This window comes from Gracilinanus agilis, chromosome 2, assembly GCF_016433145.1.
Source record: "Gracilinanus agilis isolate LMUSP501 chromosome 2, AgileGrace, whole genome shotgun sequence".
Classification (NCBI taxonomy): Eukaryota; Metazoa; Chordata; class Mammalia; order Didelphimorphia; family Didelphidae; genus Gracilinanus; species Gracilinanus agilis.
This window is the reverse complement of record NC_058131.1, coordinates 538,439,608-538,463,798: the sequence shown is the minus strand read 5'-3', so window position 1 is coordinate 538,463,798 and position 24,191 is coordinate 538,439,608. Positions and strand designations below refer to the sequence as shown.

The 24,191-nt window shown below is 34.5% G+C and overlaps 1 protein-coding gene across 1 annotated transcript in view; it reads right to left on the bottom strand.

Annotated features, from left to right (window-relative positions):
* Positions 1-24,191, bottom strand: part of RYR3 (ryanodine receptor 3) — a 570,927-nt gene that overhangs the window by 257,051 nt on the left and 289,685 nt on the right. The window contains exons 33-35 of the mRNA XM_044660040.1: positions 23,487-23,687; positions 18,456-18,558; positions 17,470-17,607 (exon numbers count right to left, since the gene is read on the bottom strand). Coding sequence (XP_044515975.1) covers positions 17,470-17,607; positions 18,456-18,558; positions 23,487-23,687 — 442 coding nt within the window. The remainder of the gene's footprint in view (positions 1-17,469; positions 17,608-18,455; positions 18,559-23,486; positions 23,688-24,191) is intronic.

Genomic DNA, 24,191 nt, shown 5'->3' with positions numbered 1-24,191 from the left:
TTGATACTATCTGAGTTTTCTGGGAAGTTATTAAAGGGTCAGAATGGATTCCTTTCTGGGAGACTGTTCCCAAGGAGTCAAATATAACAAAGTCCTGCTCCAAAGCCAAAACATTAGTTAAAATAAATTATTTTTCAGTGCAAAAGAATATTAATAAATGAACTATGATCACTTGCAAAGATGAGGGGGAGGCTAGAAATGGGAAGCTTATACTCCATAAGAATTATGTTTAGTTGCAAAAGCTATACATTTTTATTCTGAAGCCTATACAATGATATGAAAGAAAAATTGCAGCTTTCAAATAAGATAGCTTAATGTATGACAATGGTATATTATTACAGGCCTGCCACAATCAAAGGAATGGAACTTCATTCAACATATGGATCCTCCTTACATTACAACATCAATTATCTTCATTTATAAGTTTTTCACTCTGTAACATTTATCTATTATTCTGGCCCCCATCTCCTATTGGTGAGTGCCTCCTGAGATCTACATTTTGGCAAGGGACTCATTCCTAAACTTTTATTCTCCTCCTAGCTTTAGTTCTTTCTGGACTTGGATACCAAGGCTCTCTTGGATACCTCTCCCACCTCCCCCTTTTATGGCTTGTTTTCTCTCTTTAGAATATAATTTCCTTAAGGGCAGGGACTGATTTTGTTTTTCCTTATATTTGTGACTCATTGGACTTAGCAGGGTGACTGGCATGTACTAAGTACTTAATAAATGTCTATTGCTTTGTCATGCCTTGAACCCAGAGTCCTAGATGCTTTTTTATGGTGGTTACTTGTGCTTAGGTTTCTATTCTTGCTTTAAATGGCTTCTTACAGATTAGATTCTATAGCTCCAAAAGTCAATCCTCTGTTGCTCCCATCATGAGTAGGGTTCTTTAAGATCTTTTGGGCTCTTATTCTTCATCCTAGTAACTGTTACTTCCTGATTCATATAAGAGACTGTCACACCTCATAAAATATCTTTTTATAATTAATTTGGGGGCTTTTCAATGATTAAGTCCTAGGCTTTTAAGGACCATTCTTACATTTCTATTCTTTCTTTCTTAAACAGTTAAAAAAGGATATTTATTTAGTCATAGTAAGAAAAGAATATTCAACAAGGATAAGCATTGAAGATCCACAAGTTGATTCAGCTGAGCAAAACACTTTTACCTGAGTTGTCCATTCTTTCCCAACAGCTAGGCATCATAGAATAGTGGTGTCAAACTCTGATAGAAATGGGGTCCCCTAAACCATACTTATGGATCCCTATGGGTTTTACTGGCTTAGAAAACCACATTTTAAAGTGAACTGTTTTACTGTATTTTGTTAAATATTTCTCAGTTACATATTAATCTGATTCTGGGCCACACTCAGGCCACATACAGATCAGGCAGCACATTTAACAGAGCCCCTGGCACTCCTTGTGGCTTTTTCATTATACTAAGGCAACTAAGAAATGAGGCCAGCAAGTCTGAACCATCAGTTTCCTAGGCTAATGTTGAGAGTTTTTATTAATTTCTCCTTTTTTTTAATATTTAAGAGGAAAAGAAGCAAGAATATTTTTCAGTAAGAGACCCCTTGCTGAGCTGCTTGTCAGTTAGTGACAGTTAGAAGGGTGTGGCCAAGGGAAGTGAGTCAGCTGGAGAGAGTTGCAAAGGGCTTTTTGTCTCTGGGTCTCCTGGGGAGAGGTTGTGCTGCTGGCACTCTCTCTGGATGGAGACAGAGAATGCAACTAAGGCCTTATTGATTATTAATAACCTAGTTAGTTAAGGTAGATAGATAGTGGTTATATGATTAGATAGAGTAGGAGAGTAGGCAAGGGCTTCAGCCTTGCAGAAGATACTGCCTTCTGAGGCAGATAGATTCAGGGTTTTTAAGAGAAATTTAGGTAGAATTGGGATCTTGGATATAGTTACAAGATTTTGTAAGATTACTTTCACTATCCTTCTTCCTCTTTCCTATCCATATTTCCTTATAATAAACTAAGTGTTTTGCATTTAATAAACTGTACACTGGCTTTTGTTCAAACTCCTACCCCCAAAATTTAACCCTTCACAGCCTGGAGAGCCAGCTAGGAGTTTGATTAATCTATTGATCTTCTGTTCTTTCCAATATTAGGAAAAGGATAGGAGTGTAACCACATTGCTTAACATCATGCTATACATAGTGAAGGAGGTAATGCCTTTTCACTTCAGACAACTCCCAATGCCTGGGACTTTCACTGAGATTTTACATCTCACAGTTTTGGATTGTCTCCGATTAATACTGCTTATTGGAGTATGTGTTCTGTTTGGATTGCTTGGATTGTGTTGATCCAATACAATTGACACCAATTGGATCAGGTATTTAGTTTATTCCTTACTAAGAAAAGGAACCAACTGAAAGAGAGATTAATGGAGACTAGAGTTGTATATCTTGAGAATTGCATCTTGCAATTGACAAAAACTATTGCCTGCCAAATTGAAACTGTGATAATTAGATTAAATCTACCCTGCCTATCTTTAGATTTAATCACCAAAGGTGAAAACATCTCCATTTAACTCACAAGATGGGTTGTCTGTAACCCACATGTGCTAGAGTAACAAATCAGAATTTACTTACTGCCTCTGTGGCAGTCCTAAGAAAAGTATCTGTTCTGATTAGACATAAAAACTAAGAGGAAGGCACAGGAAGTGACAAAAAAGGCCCCTTTAAAAGAGAGAGTTGAGTGAGTCAGGGGCTTCTTGTTCATTGCTGGGACCTGGAGGAATGCTGGACCTGGGACCCTGAGACCTTGGTGAGACTGTTCTTAAATCTTTCTCTTAGAACAAATGTGGTGAGCGAAGAAGGCTGGCTCCTTTAACCTCCTAGGAGGTACTATCCTCCTGGAGGCTTCCTTGATTGGGAGAAGCCCTTGTGGCTAAAATCCTTGTTAATTGACTTTTAGGCTCTGGCTGGGCATCTAGAGCCCTGCCAGAGTAAAATCCAGACTTGAATACAATCTCTTACTCTACCCTCTTCTCATCTCCCTACTTCCACTCTCTCCTATATTTTGTAAATAAATCACTAAAATAATTTTGGGGATTGATAATTATTCAATTCCCTGGTGACCTAACCTTTTAATATTTACCCAACCAAAACCCCTTTTTACCCATTACAAAACTATCTCCAAAGTTGAGGATAGTATCTCTCAAGTGGCTAAAATTATAATGCATCAAAATGTAACTATCTCCAAACAGAATGAAATTTTTGCTCAATTTACTAAGACTGCCTCTCCTACTGTTTCTAATTCTCTCACCAAGCCACCTGAAATTAAAAGCCAAAAGAAAGAAGATACTAACCCTATTCCCTTTAAGAGAAGTACCAACCCGTAACCCTAAGAAGAATGAGTTAGTAACTATTAGGTACCACCATTTACCATTCAGGATATGGAGGAATTTAATTGCAGCATTCCTTCTTTTGAGGAGGAGCCCATAGCTGCAATAAAAATGCTAGAGAAGATACGCTGGCAATTTGATCCAACCTGGATTGATTTTGAATATCTTCTAGATGAGTTACTAACTAAAAGGGAAAATGATAAGCTTGATAAAATTATCAAGCTTACCAGTGAGGAGGAGGTGCAGTTCACTGGCCTGAGAATGATCCTCATTGGGACTTTAATGATGAAATGAAATATGCAAGATTGTGCCAAGCTGGGGAGGCAATTCTTAATGTAATGAGAGCTTGTTCAGCTGTACCTGGACAAAATTTGAAAAGCTCAAGCAGGAGATAGAAGAAAATCCTTCACAGTTCAAGGACAAACTTACAGAACTGGAAGGAAGATGCACAGACATTGATTTAACAAGAGAAAGACATTAGACAACTGAGAAGGCATTTTGTAAAGAATTGTTGCAAAGTAGTCAAGGACTATTTCAAAACCAGTTGCCTTAACTGATGAATATGGACCTTAATGAATTAAGGAGAGTGGCAGTTTATGTTTATAATGGGCATGAAATGAAAGATGCTGATGATAGTGATTTAGTAGAAATTAAGAAAGGAGATAAAAGCACTAAAGGGAAAAATTGATAAACTGAAAAAGGTGATACAAGTTTTGGGTTAGCTATTGCTTGTGTGTGAGAATATACAACCCAAAGAGAATATACAAACCAGAGGACAATGTGCTACTTGTGAGGAAAAAGTGGACAGCAGATACTGGAATAAAATATTCAGCAATTTTAGAAATAATGGTGGGAACTTTAGGAATAACTATTCTAGAACCAATAACTATTCTAGAAATAATAATAACAACAGAAACAATTTCCAAAAAAGCAATTTTGGAAATTATGGGAATGATGGAAACAGTAGCCAAAATGAGGCAAATGAATTTTTACAATATGATTGCAATGGGGCATGTCCATGTAATAGCCAAACTGTAACTCCTCCTCAATGAGAGGAATCTCAGAGGGGTGCATATGGTCCTTTATGAAGGTTTGCCATGGGAGAAAGGACTCTGGAATCAAATAGTGAAACATTTGATTTTCCAGACCCAGATATCTTTTCACTAGTTATCTCAATCCATTCTTCCCTAGATAGCTACGAACCACATTATAACATGGTTCTTTGCTCCAAATGATGTAAAAAATGTTAGTTATTAATGTTTGTATTTAACACTAATTTCCAGAGTTTTATTTTACTTATTTTATAAACTGTGCACTGGCTTTTGTTCAAACTCCTACACCCAAAATTTAACCCTTCACACTAACCAAATCTCGAGGAAGGTCTTCATGTGCACTTTTATTTAATTCAATTTTCCTTTTTTTTTTTCAGTCAACACAAATCTCCCTTTTCTTTCTCCCACCTTTTTTGTTCCACAACAGAGAAAGAAAAACAAAACTTCTGTCAAAAACATGTATTGTCAAGCAAATAATTTTTTGCATTGACCATGCCTTCTCTCTCTCTCTTGTATCTGGATATCTATTATTATGGAATTTTTATTTCATTTTTATTATTCTGGACTTGGGACCATTCATCTTAATAATTTTTAGTTAAGAGTTACATATTAACCTCACCTGTATAAAAGCTGTCCCATGAAATGTGAAAATTTACTTAAAAACCTTAAAGCAGTGGTTCCCAAACTTTTTTGGCCTACCTCCCCCTTTCCAGAAAAAAATATTACTTAGCCCCCTAGAAATTAATTTTTTTAAAAATTTAATAGCAATTAATAGGAAAGATAAATGTACCTTTGGCCATTACCGCTCCCTGGATTGCTGTAGTACCCACCAGGGGGTGGTGGCGCCTACTTTGGGAATCACTGACTTAAAGCATTCCTTAGATAAGAAATCAGATGAAGAATCTCAACTGTTCCTTTGCAACATGTAAATCCTTCTCTCCAGTAAGTCTTTTTGTTAATCCTCAAAATGTAGTTTAATTTGTAACATGATTTAATTTATTTATAGAGTTTACTTGAAGAGGTTTGTTTCACTAGGAAATATATATGAGATTGTGATTCTGTTTGATTTTGTCCAACTTTTATAACACTGAAGAAGGCATGGGATTATGGATCTATATGTTCTTTAACTTTTATGACTTAAGAGGAATGGACAAGCCTGTGATATGTAAATGAGCTATTTTTGTGACATAGATGTAATTTTTCCTTTAGGAAATTGTGTTAGAATCTTAATGATGGTCCAGGTTTTCTCTGAGGTCTGAACCTATGTTTGGGCCTAATAATAAAACCTAGGTTTTTACCTCCATATTTTTTTTAACCCTTTCCTTCCATCTTAGAATCAATACTGTATATTGGTTCTAAGGCAGAAGAGTGGTAAGAGCTAGACAATGGCGGTTATGTGATTTGCCCAGTGTCACACAGCTAGAAAGTGTGTTAGGCCAGATTTGAACCTAGTGCCTCCTGTCTCTCTGGGCCTGGTTCTCAATCCACTGAGCCATCCTGCTGCCCACTACTTCCATAATTTTTGCATTGTGATAAATACGTATTTGGTAGTAGTTATCTACCACATGAATTCAGAGAGGGGATGTTTCTCCCATAAATCTACCTACCTATCTACCTACCTACCTACCTGTCCGTTTGTCTTCCTTCCTTCCTTCCTTCCTTCCTTCCTTCCTTCCTATGTTCTCTTCGTTCTTATTTCATTCTACATTCATTCATGTTTTCACAGGTGTCTCTGAAATTATCCTCCTCATCATTTTTTATAATACCTCCACTCCATCCCCAACTATTCTCCTTGGGTTCAACTCAAACAGCCATAGTTTTGCTTCAGGACTTGCTTCTTGCTCAGTACATGACTAATGTGAAAATTTATCTTTTAATTATTCACATATCAGAGCTCTAGTGTAGAAAGGTCCTAAACCAATTTCTATATATTAGGGAGAATTTTTGTGTATTTCTGTGTCTGGGCTCTGGATCAGAGATTCTATCCAGTCTACTGCTTTTTGCATTTTCTTTATCCTTAAGAATCCCAAAGAATGTCTTCCTTTTTAAAAGAATTTGGCTAATAAAAAAGGAGGTGTATGTGACAAACCCCTCACCTTTCCACCCTTAGGGATGAGAAGAGATGGATGGTTTGAAAGACCATGTCTTAGTTATCCACCAATTAGAAATGTCTTGGAATGTTCAAGGGAGGGGCTGAATGATGAATTGCTAAAACTCTATTTATTAAGCTGCTTTATTGGCTATGATGCTGGCCTAACCAATAAAAGGATATAATCAATAAATTTATACTCCTACTCCAAACAGTCTCTTGAGAAAATTTTAATAAAAAATTTAACACTAGGGGATTTATCTTGGTTAAAAGTGGACACAGAGTTATAGATTCCAGATGATATTATACTATATAAGTTTATTATACACATCCAGCTTTCAATTTATCTATAACCAAATAACTAAACCTCACAATTTCTCTAGATCTTGAGTAAGCCAATTCATTAGGAATTTATTAATCACCTTCTTTATGTCTAGCACTGGTTAAAGTACTATATGGATTTAATAAAGTAGTACTTATATTTTTATTCTGGATAATGTTCTGATATTATGTTTATAATCTCCAGGACAATAGGTCTCATAATATCTTTGGCACAGGATCCCCTACCTGAGAGGTGATAGATTCATTCTGGATTCAGCCTTGTTGAAAAGGCTTGATGAATAGTGCAGGAAAGGGAATTTGATAAACAGTTGATATTCTTTCAAGAATGGAAAATGAAGAAATAAATGATAAACTAAATTGCTTTTAATGAAAAAATGAAACATCTTTAAATGTTATAGAATATTTTTGGGAAAATGGTCATGTGAATGTGATTTCCTTAGATGATTATAGATTCATCTATGGGGTTATTACAAAAATCCTCACATTGCTTTTTATAATTACCAAAATTATAATTACATGTAGTTAATTGTAAAAAAACTTCTACAAATAGCATTTTAGCTGACTACTAAGATAAACAGAGATGAGAAATGTCTCCAAGGCATTATATTTCTTAGGCAGAATTGTTTGGATGAATAGCTACTTCTATGCCTAATTCTTGGACTGTCCAGTTTTACTACATAGGAATGGAGTGAAATCTGCTCAAATTTATATATATATATATATATATATATTCTCTTTGGGAAGGAAGACCATGCATCTATAAAGCTGTTCACTTTATTGAAAAATGTTTATTTTCTTCATTTTTAAAGTACTCATCTTTAGTCCATCAGGCTTACAAGAAGAAATTGTGGCATGTTGTTTTGTTTTGTTTCTGTGAGAAAGGAAGGAAGACAGGGTGCTCATTAATAACCTCTGGTTCAATGTAATCTAAGATAAGGAAAAAGTCAGGTTTAAATTATTGTGCTGTACTGTTGTAAAGAAGAGATTCTTACTTTTATATTTTGATCATAATCTACAACTAGAAGTCACCCAATAAAGTGTCTACCATTAAAAAAATTAAAAAAACAGATGTTGGTGACTATCGGAAGGAATAGACTAATGTTGACTGTGGTTAAGAGCCTGTCTCAATGCCATTTTCCTATTTGTGAGTTCATAAATTTAGAACATTTGGTAATAAGACATTATCATTCAGATGTGAGAATGACACTATTTACATTAATGATAGTAGGTAATTTAAAGTTCGCATGGTTGCATGGGGAAAGGAAACTATTTCTATCTAAATCATATACATTTCTTTTTAAAATCTCTGGGTGATTATAAATTCAGCTTATAATAACTGCCTCTGGAATTGCTTCCAAGGCATTAATAAAGGTATAATAACATTTATTCATTTAAAATGAAATCCACTTATTAGGGATTGGCATATGTTTAGGGAAATATGCTTGAATATTTTTAACAGGAGTACATTTGACATCCCTTTCTTTCCTTCATTTATCTTGAGTGAAGGCAATCTGATTTCTTTTCTGAAACTTTAAATCAGGGATAGAAAGTCTCAGTGGAGTTAATCATAAAGGAAGCACACTCAGAAGAAGTCATCATGTGATTGACACAGTATGCTGAGTTTATATTAAGGAATTTTATTCAACTTAACATCATAACAGATAGAAACAGTATAGCTGTACTTGAAAGTCTCTGACCCAATTGAGTTATAGGAGAGATGACTCAGAGAAGAGTGTTTCTAAAACCAGAACACATCATTTAACATCAGAAATTGTTCTTTAAAAAATAATTATGGGGGAAGTTAGGTGGCTCAGTGGTTTAAGAGACAGGCCTACAGATAAGGTTTGGGGTTCAAATCTGGCCTCAGACACTTCCTGGTTTTGTGACCCTTGGCAAGTCACTTAACTCTCATTGCCTATCCTTTATCACTCTTCTTCCTGTGAACCAATACACAGTATTGATTCCAAGATGCAAGGTAAGGGTTTTTTTTAAAATCATTATAGATTTGCTATGGTCCTTTAAAAAATGGAAAGACATTATAAAAGCACAATTATTTGCCAGAAGATAACACAAAGCTTTCTTTTTTAAAATCTGAGATAGAAAGTACCTCTCTCTTAAACATGCAAACCATCAAGTGATGATCATGGGGTAAAAGTGTTTATATCCTGTGCTCTGTGATTAAGGACAGAAGTTGACAGGGCATTATGGTTTGCAAGACAAAAGAAACTTCATTTAAAATTTCATCTTCTCCCCACAAAGATCATTAATATGGATGATAGACTTTGTGCTTATTTTGGGTAATTTTTAAAAAAGTTTAATAATTTATACATTTCTAGAATACTTTTAGACTTAATTTATGAGCCAATTACTTAAAGCTGTAAGAAACATGAGAGATTATCTAGCCTAACTCTTTCATTTTATAAATGAGGAAACTGGTTCAAAGCGGTTCAATGATTTGTCTAAGGTCAGACAAGTGAGTTGCAGAGCCAGGATTCAAACCTGCAAATTGATTCCAAATCCATTACTCTTTTTATTATTGCCTCTGCAGAAATAATGAAAAGAATGTAGATATCAAGGGTATAAAATCTGCTAGTTAAAATCCCAATTCAGCTACCTTCATTGCACTTGATGGACAGGTTTTGCAGTTTAGCTGAATCTCTACTTGCTTTTTTTTTTTTTTTAAATCTTTGAGTAGAGTTTAAAAATTTTTTTTAAAATAAATTTTCTTTGATTTTCTGGATTTCACTTTTCGTGTTAGATTGGAGTTTTTAATTTGTTGGGTTTTGCAGTATTCCCAATTCATTGAGCTGTTTTCTGTCTCTGTCTCTGTCTTTCTCCTAAAATGTTTAGAGATATACATTTTCCCCAAGGACTGCTTTGGCAACAACCCCCAAATTTTGATAAATTATTTCATTATTTTTAATAAAATTACCTATCATTTCATTATTTAGTCCTTAGACCAACCAATTCTTTAGGACTGCTAGTCTCTAGTTGATTTTTAATATTTTTCCAATGACTTTTACTTAATATGATTTTAATTTCATTTTGGTCAATAAAAAATATACATGACATTTTTCCTCTTCAGCCTTTGATTATTAGGTTTTTATGTCTAAGATAATGTTCTGGATTTTGTAAAGGTATCATGCATAGCTTGAGCTTTATACTCCTTTTTATCCCTATTTTATCATACTATCATGACTATGCTTTATAAAATTCTATTCAGGTCTTTAACATTTCTTTTTTATTTTTCAGTAAATTTATATAGGGCTGATGGGGTAAATCAATAACCCTCAATAGTCATTTTACTGTATCTTTCTCCTTGTAATTAATTTAGCATTTCCCTTATGTATTTAGAAACTCTGACATCTGGTGTAGATATTAAGTATTGCAATTAATTTATTGTCTGTTTCTCTTCCTAAAACATAGTTTGTTCCTGTTGTCTTATTTGAAATAATTGCAACCCCCATTTTTGTGTGTTTAGCTGCAGCATAATGGATTTTGACCCAAACCCTTTATTTTAAATCCATTTAAGTATGTTTTTTTTTTTATTTTTGGATTTTGCCTTCTAATTTACTTGTTACCTTCTTTTTTTAAAAAAAGAAAGTTCTCTGATTCCTATTCATAGTAAGATATTTAATTATTTCCATCCATTCTATTACACTTTTTTTTCTCTATATTCCCCACTCCTTTATTTAAGATCTTGCCCTTTTGGTTCTTTTAATCTTCTTTTTACATTCCCCTTTCTGAGTTTAGGTATTATTATTTTTTGCTTATGACTAATCTGACTCTGAATATACCCTCTTTTCTATCCCTTTCCATAGATTAGCTACATGACCCTGGGCAAGACATAACTTCTGTGTGCCATAGCTTTCCTATCTATAAAATGGGGATAATTATATCACTTATATCCTAGCTTTGTTGTGAGGATCAAATGGGATAATATTTATAAAGTACTTAGCACAGTGTCTGGAACAGAGTACATGTTTAATTAATAAATTAATCCATCCGTCCATCCATCCATCCATCCTTCCTTCCTTCCTTCCTTTGTTCCTTCTTTCCATTGAAAGGATCTATTTTTTATTCTTCAAGTAGTATTTTACTCAGTTTTGCTGGGTAAATTCTTCTTAGTTACTCCTTCCTCTTTTGCCTTTTTGAATATATTATTCTATGTTTTCTATAACTTTGTAGAGATAACTGCAAAATCTTTCTTAATTCTAATTGTAATTCACTGATATTTAAATTCTTCCTTTCACAAATCACAGCTTCAACAACAATGCATTAATGTATATGTTTTCTCACAGTTCTTCCAGCACTTCTCATTTCTACTTTTTCCCCCCAACTTTGCAAATCTGATGAATTTAAGGTAGTACCTCAGAATTATTTTCATGTATAGTTCTCTACTAATGTTTTAGAACAACTTTTATGTGGTTATTTATAGCTTGGATTTTTATTCCTCCAAAATTTATTATTTATATTCTTTGTTGATTAATTAGTGAATGACTGTTATTCTTATAAATTTGACTGTTATCTAGACCTTAGAAATGAGATCTTTACCAAAGAAACTTCCTACAAAGATTCTCCTCCACCAGTTTCCTTCTTCTCCTCTAATTTTAGCTATATTAGTTTTTTCCCACCAAAATTTCAATTTTATGGAAACGAAATTAATCACTTTATGTTTTTTGAAATTCTTTCTCTTGTTGGGTTTTAATTTCTTTCATGCTTCTTTAATTTATGCTATTATTCCTTATCATGTACTGATTTAGAGTTTTACTTAGTATGTTATGTGAGATATTAATTTATATTTTGTGTTTGCCAGACTGCTTTTGAATTTTCCCCAATAGTTTTTGTTGGATACTAAGTTCTTGCTGCAATAGCTGGGATCTTTAGGTTTATACATCACTAGGCTCACTGTGATTATTTACTTTTTGCATTGTGTATCTGCTCTGCTCAACCTTTCTACTTCTAACCCAGCACAAAATTGTTTTGATTATGACTCTGCTTATAGATTGAGTTTTTTATTTCATTTTTTTCTTCAAATTTTTTTTCATTAATTCCTTTGCTCTTGATGTTTTTTCTCCAAATGAATTTTGTTTTTCATTTACTTATTTTTAGTTATATAAATTATTGAGTAATTGATTTATATGGCACTGAATGAGTAAATTAATTTAAGTAATATTGTAATTTTTGTTATATTGGCTCATTTTACTCATGAGTCATTAAATATTTCTTGAATTACTTAGATCTGTCTTTGTGTAGTGTGTTTTATAGTTGTGTTCATGTTGTTTTTATGGGTATGTTACTGTTATGTAGAGATGGATACATGGAATCCCTGCAAAGATACAGGGACAGCCTCGCCCAGAATTCCAGGGGACCCCCCTGGAGAACTTTGGGTGAGGGGGCAGTTGAGAAGAGTTGGCAGTTGCTTTGTGGGGGTTGAGGTGAGCAGACATTCTGCTTATTGATCTTGACTTGGGGGTTCACCTGAGTGGTCCATCTCTACATAACAGTTACACAAAGCATTTTACATTTTCTGCAGAAATTTGAAAATGAATTTCTCTTATTATGTCTCTTCTAGTTGGTCTCATATACATACACATTCATTGATATACACAGAGAAATTCTGATGATTTTATGGGTTTATTTTATATTCTGCAATTGATGAAATTGTTAACTTTTTCATGTATTATTTTAGTTGACTATAAGATTTTATAAGAAAATCGTTGTATTATCTGCCAAAAGGGACACCTTTATTTCCTCTTTGCTCATGCTCTTTCTTCCAAATTCTTTTTTTTCTTGCTTTAGTTAGCATTGTTAGCACTATATTGAATAATAATGGTGAAAATGGACATCCTTATTTTACCTCGGATTTTAGTATAGATAATATTGGAATATAGTTTAGATAGATACTATTTATCATTTTAAAGGATAGCTCTATTTATCCCTATGCTTTTTTAATACGGTTTTTTTCCATAAGCTTTTTCTTCAACTATTGATATGATTTTTGTTTTTGTATTAATAAGTGAGATAAAATTAAGTGTAATATTTTCAGAATGAGAATTCGGTTTGTACCCCATATCCTCAAGGCAAAAGCACAGTTAACACTCAGTTTTTTTAAACCCTTACCTTCCACCTTAGAATCAATACAATGTATTGATTTTAAGGCAGGAGAGTGGTAAGGGCTAGGTAATGGGGGGTTAAGTTACTTGCCCAGGGTCACACAGCTAGTTAGTGTCTGAGGGCATATTTGAACCTAGGACCTCCCATCTCTAGGCCTGGTTTTCAATCCAATGAGCTACCAAATGCCCCCTAACACCCAGTTTTTATCCCAACAAAGAAAGGGATATGGAGGCTAGTTTTGTTGCTTTTGATGACTGTTTGCCTAGTAGTCATGGAGATGAGCCTGGGAAGAGTGACTGATATCAAGGAACAAAGGGCCCTAATTCAAGGGCAACTGGCAGTTCAGTTACTTCTTTATCTCTTAAAGGATGTTAAATGTAACTCTTCTTTTGTATATTTTGATATTTTCACTGTTCTCTGAACCCCATGCATTTAAGATTGTAAATTACAGCCTCCCCCAATCAAAACTGTAAGAAGTCGAAGGGAAGGGAGGAGACAGAAAGGGGGTTTTGTGATTAGGGATCCTATATATTGATCCTTTAACCAACTTGCATTCTGTACATAAAGCTTGTATGCCTCCTTTCATGAAAGGAATAAAACAGCTGCTTCCTTCACTCTTATTCTCCAACTCTTGTTTGTTTATCTAAGTAAGTGGGGGTATTGGTTGCTCAATTAGCATCCCACACATTAATATGGTTAATTATGTTTACAATTTTAAAAATTTGGAACCAACTCTGTATTTCTGGTATAAATCCTACGTGATCATATAATCTTTTGAATATGTTGTAGTCTCCTTGATAATATTTTATTAAAACATTTTTGCATCAATATTTATCAGGAATATTGGTCTATAATTTTCTTCTCTTTTGATTCTCCTTGGTTAGGTATTAAGACCACATTTGTGTCATAGAAAGGATTTTCCAAGACCTCTTTTCCCCATATATTTTCAAATTATTTAAGTAAAATTGAAATCAGTTGTTCTTTATACTGATAAATCCTTTGGGTATTAGGGATTTTTTTCCTTGGGAGTTCATAGATGACTTATTCAGTATCTTCTTCTGTGATAAGATTGGAGTAGCTCAGTGCTGGCCTGGAGTCAAAAAAGATGCATCTTCCTGCGTTCAAATTAAAGGCCTTAGACACTTACTTTTGGGTGACCTTGGCAAGTCACTTAACCCTATTTGCCTTACTTTTCCCATCTGTAAAATGAGTGAGAGAAAGAAAAGGCAAACTATTCCAGTATCTTTGTCAAGAAAACCCCAGATGGGGTCATTAAGAATCAGACATGACTGAAAAATGACTGAACAATAAGAATCTTTAATCTCTGGGCCTGACTCTCAATCCAATGAGCCACCCAGCTGCCTCGTATGTTTTAACTTAAAAAAAATTCTTGCTTTACTTCTTTTAGGAATTCTGGTTGGATTTTTGTCCAACCTGCAGTCCTCTTTAAAGCCAGTCTTAAAGCTGTTTCAAGTCATTCTTTTCTTTTAGGTTTGTATACTGAATTTCCCTGTTACTGTAATAGCTTTACATGATGGTATTCTTTTATTTTATTATTTTATTTTTTGGCTCCTTTTTCTAACCTACTTTTGACTTTGGAAATTGTTAGAGTTGAGATCTCTGTACCTCTGGGAGAAATATCTGGCTTGACATGCTGTCTTCTTTTGTCCTCTTGCTGCCTTCGCTACTTAGGCTGGTGTCTACAAACTATCACTTCTCCTAAGTGATGTGATCCTAGGTGAAGTCTGATCACTGCCTTTCTATTGTGAATTCTGAAAATGCCTAACTCCAGTATGGGAACTTTAGCTATTCTCTAGTTCATTTCAATAGACTGCTGCTGGATTCAGCCATTATTAGCCAGCTAGAAGGCTTTGCAGGTTCAGAGCAGCTGGATTCCCTTATAGGCTCCCATTTTGCCTGTCCTGATAATTTCATGGCAGGCTGTTATTCCATCCTAGACTATAGGCTAGTAATAAGTCCCTGCTCTATTATTAGGATCAGAACCACACAGCTACTATTTGCTTCTAGAATTTATTCCTTGCTTAATATGAAGCCAAGGCTGTGCTAGTAATTGCTATTCTTCTCTACAACTGCTCTTCTCTGCCTTGAATCTAAAAATCGAAAAATGGTTAGTAATAGCTGCTTACTAGAGGGTCTTCATTACTATACCCTACACAAGTTCTGGGATGTTGTCCTGCTCTAGTGTCCATTCTCAGATCTCTTTCAGGCCCTGGATACTAGAGTGCTCCAAATGGCGTGCTCCTGGTCAGGCTCTATTACCAATGCCTTTATATCCCTTTCACTGTCTCCCTAAGCTTTTTTAGACTGGAAAATTCACTCGCTATAGCTTTTTCTTGGATTTACTGACTTGGAATTAAATCTGGTACATTTTCTAAATCATTATGAAGGAGATTTGGAGTAAGAACAAGGCTGCATGTTATACTCTACCATTTTGAATCCATCTTCCTAAACTAGCTTTCTTATTGTACCTCATTGGTGCCATTCAATCTCTCATCCTCATGCCTTTGCAAAAGTTGTCCCTGACATCTAAAAAGTACTCCCTCTGCAGTCATGCCTCTGAAAATCCCTAGCTCCCTTAAAAGTTTAGCTAAACTACTACCCTCTACATGAGGTCTTTCTTGATATTGCCAATGATACATGCCTTCTTCTCTAAATTGTATTTATTTGGCATATATATTTACATGTAAAAATTGCCTATTTTGCTCTTTTCTTTATATTCCTAGGACCTAGTATAATTTCTCACACATAGCAGGGACTTAAAAAATTCAGGTTTATTGGCTGTTATTATTGATGCCAAAGAAGAAAGAGCAAAATAATGCCATAGTAGCAACTTCAAAAATTTCCCTGCTTCTTATATGTGTTTCAGTTCTTTTACTGCTAAATGATGTTAACTTTTCTTTGTGGGAATACTGATAAAAGGGAAAATTATTTAAGGGGAAATAGGCTTATGATTCTCAGAGAAATATTTTCAGATGAAACAATTTCTTGATAGTATCCCACTCTATGACTGAAAACACATACTAAGATTTACTGGAGAAGGAAATAGGATAAAATCCATGAACTTTCTTCTACTTTAAGCCAATGACAAGTTTGAAAAATACGTACGAAGATGGGCAATGATTATACATAATGTTTAGACAGTCTTACACTTGATGTTTTAATGGTTTAGAAATAGGATTAGAGACAGTCTACTGTTATATTGAACAAATTATGATCTTGTTTTGACATGGGGTAAGGAAGATTAGAGCCATTCATAATATAAAATAATATAAGGACTTAAGAAATGAATATGAACAAGGCCTGACTTTGTTTAAAGAACAGCTGGTGGTAAATGTGAAGTCCTGTTTATCAAAGCCTTAACATGCACCTTTTGGAATCAAGGCTCTCCTCACTGAAGAGGCAATGCTACAGAAAAATAACAAAGACTAAAAAAGACAATAATTCATCTTAGCCCATTAAAAGAATTTACCTTAGAGGAATTTATCTTTATTTTCTTCTAATATAGGAAACCCTATTAGATTTGTGTGTATATACATATTTTTGACATCCTATAAGGAAGCAACATGGTTTATCTATAGGAATACTTGGACCCAGGTGCAAACTACAATTTTGTCACCAATTACAGCACCTTTGGAAAATCTTTGTCTGAGCTCTAGTTTTCTCATCTGTTAAATATAGGTATCTCATAATATTGTTTGGAAGACATTATTTTGCAAACCTTTACAAGTTATATAAATATGAGTTACTTCTTTCTTTGGGCTCAGATGCCTCTTTTCCTATTTATTAGATCTGCCTTTATTAGACCTGTGACCTTACCACTGAAGACTGATTCATGGGAAATCATACTTAATCTTTATTTTCTCTTTTGACCTATTATTTGAATTCCTTACCAACACAGTTTTGGTATGATGTGAGGAAGCTAACATGGCTATAGAATCTATAAAAATGAAAAAGAATAAATAAGCATTTAAGAAGGCAAAATACAAAGTTTAGGGCTGTTATATTGATAGGAACAATAACTGATATTTATGTACATTTTGAGGTTTATAAAGCCATTTGGTTCTTCCAATAATCCTATGAAGTAAGAATTATAAGTATGATAATCATCCTTTTCTTTTTTTACAGAGAAAGAAACAGGGGGCTATGTGATTTGCTGACAGTCACATACCTACCAAGCAGGATTCAAACATAGATTTTTCCTTTCTCCAATTCTAGTACTCTTTAAAATGCTACATTTCTTCTCACAGTATGGACCACAAGGTAATCAGACAAGTCCTCTGAAGTTCCAAACATTCTGAGTGGAATTTGCAATTTTAGAAGAAAAGCATAATTCAAAACACAAACCAATAATACCATTATTAACTGTTTCAACAATACCCAGAGTTTTTTCTAAGGCTGAGCAACCCACATTCACTTCTAACCTTTAATAGAAAGTAACTTAGCTTTCTCTATAGACACCTGAAGGTAGGGCCACAGTGTCTTGGATAGACACTTACTTGGGCACTGTTCTTCCTCCTCCATTGGCTGTTCCTTCTCTGGCTTTGGTGGTCCTTTAATTTTATATATCAGTGCCCTTAGTTTGCCTGTCCATGAAATGTCTTCTTCTTCTTCTTCCTCCTCTTCCAATGGAATTCCTACAAAATGATAAAAATTGATTGAAAATGCCTCTATCATCTTTACTTCATAATTATTGGTAATGAATAGTCATACAGCAGAAAAACATATAAAGTTTATTTTGTTCCCATCATTAAATATTTTGCTTTAGAGATACCTGAAGGCCAACTACAAACAAATCTTAATTTTCCTGTGGTCCTTTTGGATTTGTTTTAGATTTGGATTTATTTCTGAAATATATAAAAGCATGTAGAAACCTCAAGTTGAGGCTCTTCCTTTAGTACACATTGATATGAAGCAGATATCTCAAGTATCAAAAATCTTGGTGTCCTATTAAAATAATAGATTAATGATACTTCCAGTGAAAACATACCATTAATTGGACAAAAATCAATTAGTTAGAATAACCATTGCTCATTTTTAAATTAAAGGATAGTATAACCATTCTAAGATCAATGGATTTGAACATTTAAACAATAAAATAGAAATACTTAAGATAACAATGTCATTGGCTTATCTCAAAGTTTCAGCCAGATGCAGTTTGGATTTCAAATTCCAAACTTTATAAATAATGGGTATGGTTCTTATAAGAATATTTGTCAAGCTCTTCTCTTTTTCAAACCCTTTACTAGAGTCTACTTTAGTCTACTTTACTATATGGATATCCCACCAATGGGAAAAGCCTCTTTTGGGTAATTTCTAGGGTCATTAACTTTTTCTTTCCTCTATAAAAAAACTGGTAAGAACTAATAACTTCATGCAATAGTAATAATTTTACATAATGTAAAGATTCCTCAAACTCTTTATAAAAAATTAAGAACAAGACATATTGGGGGAAGTAAAGAATAGTTTTATTCTGGCAGGTTACCACAGTGAATAAGAAGATCATCATGAAAATCATATAGTTCTTCTCGGATCTCCTCTGGACAGGGGCAATTCTCTCCCAATTGAAAATTTAGCAGCATATTAATCTTTGAAGGAAAAAATTAAAATCAACTAGTTATTTCTGAATATTATTCATAAGAAATTACACATATCATTGCTGCAGTAAGAGAAACAGCTAAAATTTTAAACAATTAGTTGGGATATATAGAAATCATGTTGACCATCTTAAGGTAAGATAACATCTAAAGAAATCCAAACAAATAAATGTTTGCTCTATGATAGATCCCTAGAAATTATCCTTTTAATGACATCGAAAAGAATCTTACATAAACACATCATATCCTCCCTATGGCAGACTGAGTCATTTTACCCTTATATTGTCTCTTTTTCAAAATAAACAGTTGGTTACTTCTGCCTAAGACCATTTACCTTAACACTCTTGATTATCTTTTCTCCTAATTCTGAAGAAACTAAGACATGAGGGAAAGAATCATCTAGAGAAGGGGTTGGCAACCTTTTTGGCCGTGAGAGCCATAAACGCCACATTTTTTAAAATGTAATTTCGAGAGAGCTGTACAGTGCTCACAGTGTGCGCTTCTGTAACAGTGCCTGAAAAAAAAAAATTGACTTTATGGTTCCTGCAGAAAGATATCTGGCCCTCAAAAGAGCCAGATATGGCTTGAGAGCAATACATTGCCAACCTCTGATCTAGAGCAATAAGATGTTAGAAGAGAGGGGTCCATGGAACCACCTAGTCCAACCCACCAATTTTTAAGAGGAGGAATTTGAGAAAAAGCTTGCTTAAGGTCACTTATTGTCAGTTGAGATTAAATCTGAAATCTCATGTCTCAGGTTACCGATCTTTTCATTAAATCCTAAATGTTTACTAGATTAGGACTTTTATATTTCTCCCTTTCCTTCAGTTTACCATGATGAGGTAATCATATTATCTTTAGCGAATACTGATTCCTTTACCCATTCCAATACAAAATGGCTTTGAATTCTGTATTTTGAGTCAAGATCTCTGGGTCTGAATCTTGTCACATAGGCTTATTAGTTGAGTAACAATAGGTAAGTGTCTTAGTCTCAGAACCAGTTTTCCTATTTTAAAATGGGGGTGTTACTTGAACTACCACAGATTATTTGCAAGGAAAATGCTTTGCAATGCTCTAAAAGTATGAATTATTATTATATAACCTGTTTTCTAACCCATCCTTCTTTATTTTCTTATTAATTTGTTCTAAATGCCTCCTGATTTGTTTTCACCTGCTGTTTTTAAAGTGATGGAACCATGAATTGGGTAAAAATCTCCAATGAACATCTATTAGTGTCTCTTCCTTTTCCAGTTCATTAAGGGAGAATTTTTATAGGAGAGGCATTTGAAGTATGTTTGAAATAAATAACAGAAGAGGATCTGGTAGACTAAAATAAGAAAGTAATTTCAGGAATTGAAGATTATAAATTTGAAGATGCAGAAATGGTAAAAAAAAAAAAAAAAAAAAAAAGGGGCAGGCAGATGGCTCAGTGGATTGAGAGCCAGGCTTAGAGATGGGAGGTCTTAGGTTCAAATTTGGCCTCAGTCACTTCCTAGCTGTGTGACCCTGGGCAAGTCATTTAACCCCCTTTGCCTACCTCTTACAGCTCTTCTTTCTTGGAACCAATACACAGTATTGATTCTAAGATGGAAGGTAAGGGTTTTTTAAAAAATAAATGGTAAAATAAAAGTAGCTTATATTTACATTGTCATAATTTGAGTGCATTCAAACTTAATATCTGATTTGATCCTTAATAAATTCCCTGTGGGATAAAAGCAACTGAGACCCATAAAGTTTTAATAGCTTGTTTAAGGAAGATTACAAAGCTAGTAAATGGCAGAGCTAAGACTCAGGAAAGCAGGTTTTCTAATTTCAAGTCCATTATCTCTCTACTATACCATAGTAACAAAAAGATATCAGAGAGTTCATTTGACTGGAGTCTAGAGGTTAAATGAGGGATAAAATACATGTGGATTAGTGAAAGGACTAGATTCTTAATCTCGGGTTTGTGAACAGTCAGAAGAGATCATAGAACCTAAGGAAAAGATATGCACATGTTAATAAACTTACTTTTTTCATAGATTTAAGTTAGAGTTTTACGATCATCTGAAACAGGACAGAGTTAGTATTGGTCACAATAGACATGGATAGATAGTCTCATCAGTTCTATCTAAAACCAGTCTGTTAGCATTTGTGAAGACTTCATGAGAGCAAGGAACACATCTTAGCTTCCTTTCTGTTATCATTCCTATACTTGTATGTCTCCATCTACCTAAATGTCCTCATCGTTTTGTTTCTACAGTGTGCATAGTATAAGAAGAAGATCTCAAAGCATCAAATGCTATTATAGGAATTTTTTTAAAGCAAAGATTTGTGGCAAATTCTTAAGCTGACTTAAAGGTAGTTATTCATAGGATCAGAAACTTCTGAGTCTCTTTAAAGGGATAATAATATTTATACAATTCACATTATCCAGTTATTATGAGAAATGAGTTTTGTACAACCTTAAGTCCTATGTAAATATATTTTTTGTTGCTGTTATTGTCATCATCACTGAGAAATATAAATGAAACTAATTTGTGGCTGTACTATTAATACAAAATCATGATAATTATCACAACAGACTATACAAATAGCTACCTTATGGGGCATTTATTAAAAGTGAGATCAAAAGGATTGATTTCAAGAATAAAAAAGTCATTTTCTCATGGGAAGTTCCATCATCTCCTGTGAACACTGGATAAAGCAAGGGTCAAGCATTTTAAAAAGTTCAAGACAGTGCCTGGGATGAACTCTTGTCAGCTTCACCGTTATCTTATAGTGTCCCTCTCCCTTTGAAAATTTTCACCAACTGCTTTTTATTTCCTTTGTACTATTGCCTTCATTCTTTAATAGATTCAATCATATGGGAATAATCATAACTGCTTAGGGTCCATTGCATAGTGATTTTGGGAAAACTTAGTTTAGGGCACCAGTACTTTTTCATATATATTGAGTCCAGTAGCTTCTTTATTCTGATATCATGAGGCTGGAGATGATGTTTAGATGTCAGTTAAAAAAACATTAACAAAGCACTTACTTTGTGCTACTTTGTTAAGCACCTTGCTAAGCATACACAGATAAGAAAAAAAACAGTTACTGACTTCAGGGACCTTATAATATAATGAGAAAGACAAAAGCTGAAAAGTATAGATGGGTAAAAGTGAGAATGGATATAATAGTGATATCCAGAGGAGTGCAATAGGTGGGGCACCCTCTGTAAGTTCTAAGAGGAACTTTCCATGCTCAAGTCAGGGGAGGGAGGGCTCTAGGACAGTGGGTATTGATGAGATATGCGTTTTAGAGTTGAATTAGTTGAAGAGGATCCTGAGGCTTTGTGGAGAAATCTAAAGGAGTTTCAGCAAGACAGGAAATGAAGAAATTATTTTGAAATGACAAACTAGAGAATAATTTAGTAGATTAGAAGCAAAAGAAAATTTAAAAGTGATGGTGTGAATTCTCTTAAGAAGCAAAGTAAAGCTATTAGTGAATTGTAATGAAGAGGATGAATGACTTGTAAAGGATATAGCAACAACTGTCTCAAATGGTAGTAGTAAAAATGGGCCTAGGTTGAATTCTGACATCCTAGAAAAATGAGTGGAAGAAACTCTTGAAAGTAATAGAGTTATAAAGTTGAAAACACAGAGATCTATGAAGTTAGAATTAATTTCTTATCCTCTTCCATTAAGCTCACTGTCCTTCACCAATGATCTGTAACCGCCTATCTCTTATCTCTGTGGAATAATGTGGGCTTAGGAGTCTTTTTTTTTAAACCCTTAACTTCTGTGTATTGGCTCCTTGATGGAAGAGTGGTAAGGGTGGGCAATAGGGGTCAAGTGACTTGCCCAGGGTCACACAGCTGGGAAGTGTCTGAGGCCAGATTTGAACTTAGGATCTCCCGTCTCTAGGCCTGACTCTCAATCCATTGAGCTACCCAGCTGCCCCCCCGCCTTAGGAATCTTAGCTAGAAAATATTTCTAGTTATGATTTCCTTGCCACTCTGGGCTCTTCCAAGAATTGGAAAGAGGAAAACTGGCTGGAGTTAGAGGCTGAAGACCTATGTTCAAATCTTGTCTCTGATGCTTATATATGACCTTGAGAATGTCAATTCTTTGAACATTAATTTTTCATTTGCAAAATGAGAAGGTTGAACTAGTCTCTTCCATCTTTAAATCTATGATATTTTGGGGAAGTACACTCTTATAAACAGCATTGGTGGGGGGATGCTAAGGACATTCAATATGGGAACTGACCAGAGTGATATACTGGGACAGGACTTGCTAGAGAAAAATTCAGAGGGCACTCCCACAATATGAAGAGTTTGAAACCTTATGGTAATGAGGAGTATAGTTATTTCTCTTGCCTTATTTTAATTTCCCCATTTGCCAAGAGACTTCAGGGACCATGGGATATTTTTTTTTCTGTGATAAATCTTTTGTCAGTGGATCTGGAGTTAGGAAGCTCTGAGTTTAAATCTCTAGGCACTTATTAGCTTTATGATCCTGGATAAGTCACTTAATCACTATCTGCCTCAGTTTCATTATCTATAAAAGTGGGATAATAATATGCCCCAAGGTTCTTGTAAAGATCAAATGACAACACGTATGTGCTCTGCAGATATTAAAAGTGTTATTTAAATGCCAGCTACTATTCTTCATGATCTTGTAGTTCAGTAGAAAAATGGGTACTAAGAGCCAATATATATATATATATATTATATATTACATTTCAAGATTTTACAAATATATGATCCTACAATAACCCTATATTTGTCATTTCCATTTTTATGGGTGAAGAAATTGAGCTTCAGAAAGGTGATTTGTGTAGGATCATAAAGTAAACTACTGTAGAATTACCAAAGTCTTCCTGATCCTAAGTGGAGAACTTTGTCACACTCCCCTACCTCTCATATTGCAGACCCTGAGGCCCTTCCCTCTTACCTGTTCTTGTGGAGGAGATCTGAACTCCCTCGTCTTTTTGGCAGTCAGGGCTGCTGACATGTTTAGGGCCTGCATAAGCTCATTGTAGCGGAATTTCTGGTTTGCCTGAAGCTTGGACACATAAATGTCACCAAAAGCAACAATAGCTTCTACTCTGTGCTGTAGTTCACAGTCACAGAAATAGTTGAGAAGTTCACACATCTGGAACAAAATGGCACATACTAGTGGAAAAATAAGGATCGTGGTATTTTAACTTTTAAAACCTTGTATAACCTAGTCCCAACTTCTATTTCTAATCTTCCTGGACATTACTCTCCATCCTCTTCTCTTTAATACAGCCAAATTAGACTTTCCTCTTTTCTTCACATACGACACTCCATCCCCCATCTCCATATCTTTGCACTTGTCTCACATTGCTATAAGTATATCTCTATGGATAAATAAATAGATAGAGAAAACTTCTCTTGATTTTTCATTGGGTCTATATGACAATGATGACAAAACTGAGATCAAAACAGAGAGAAAGGATAAGTCACCTTCTGAGTAATTAGCTATTGCAATCCTAGCCAAAGCCTTGGGCAGTCTTCTCATTCTCATTCTCTCTCCCGCTCTCTTTACCTCTCCCCATCCCTCCCTCTCTCTCTCCCCTCCCCCATCCTCTCCCTCTTCCCTCCCCCCCCCTCATGTCCCCCATATACACTGCAT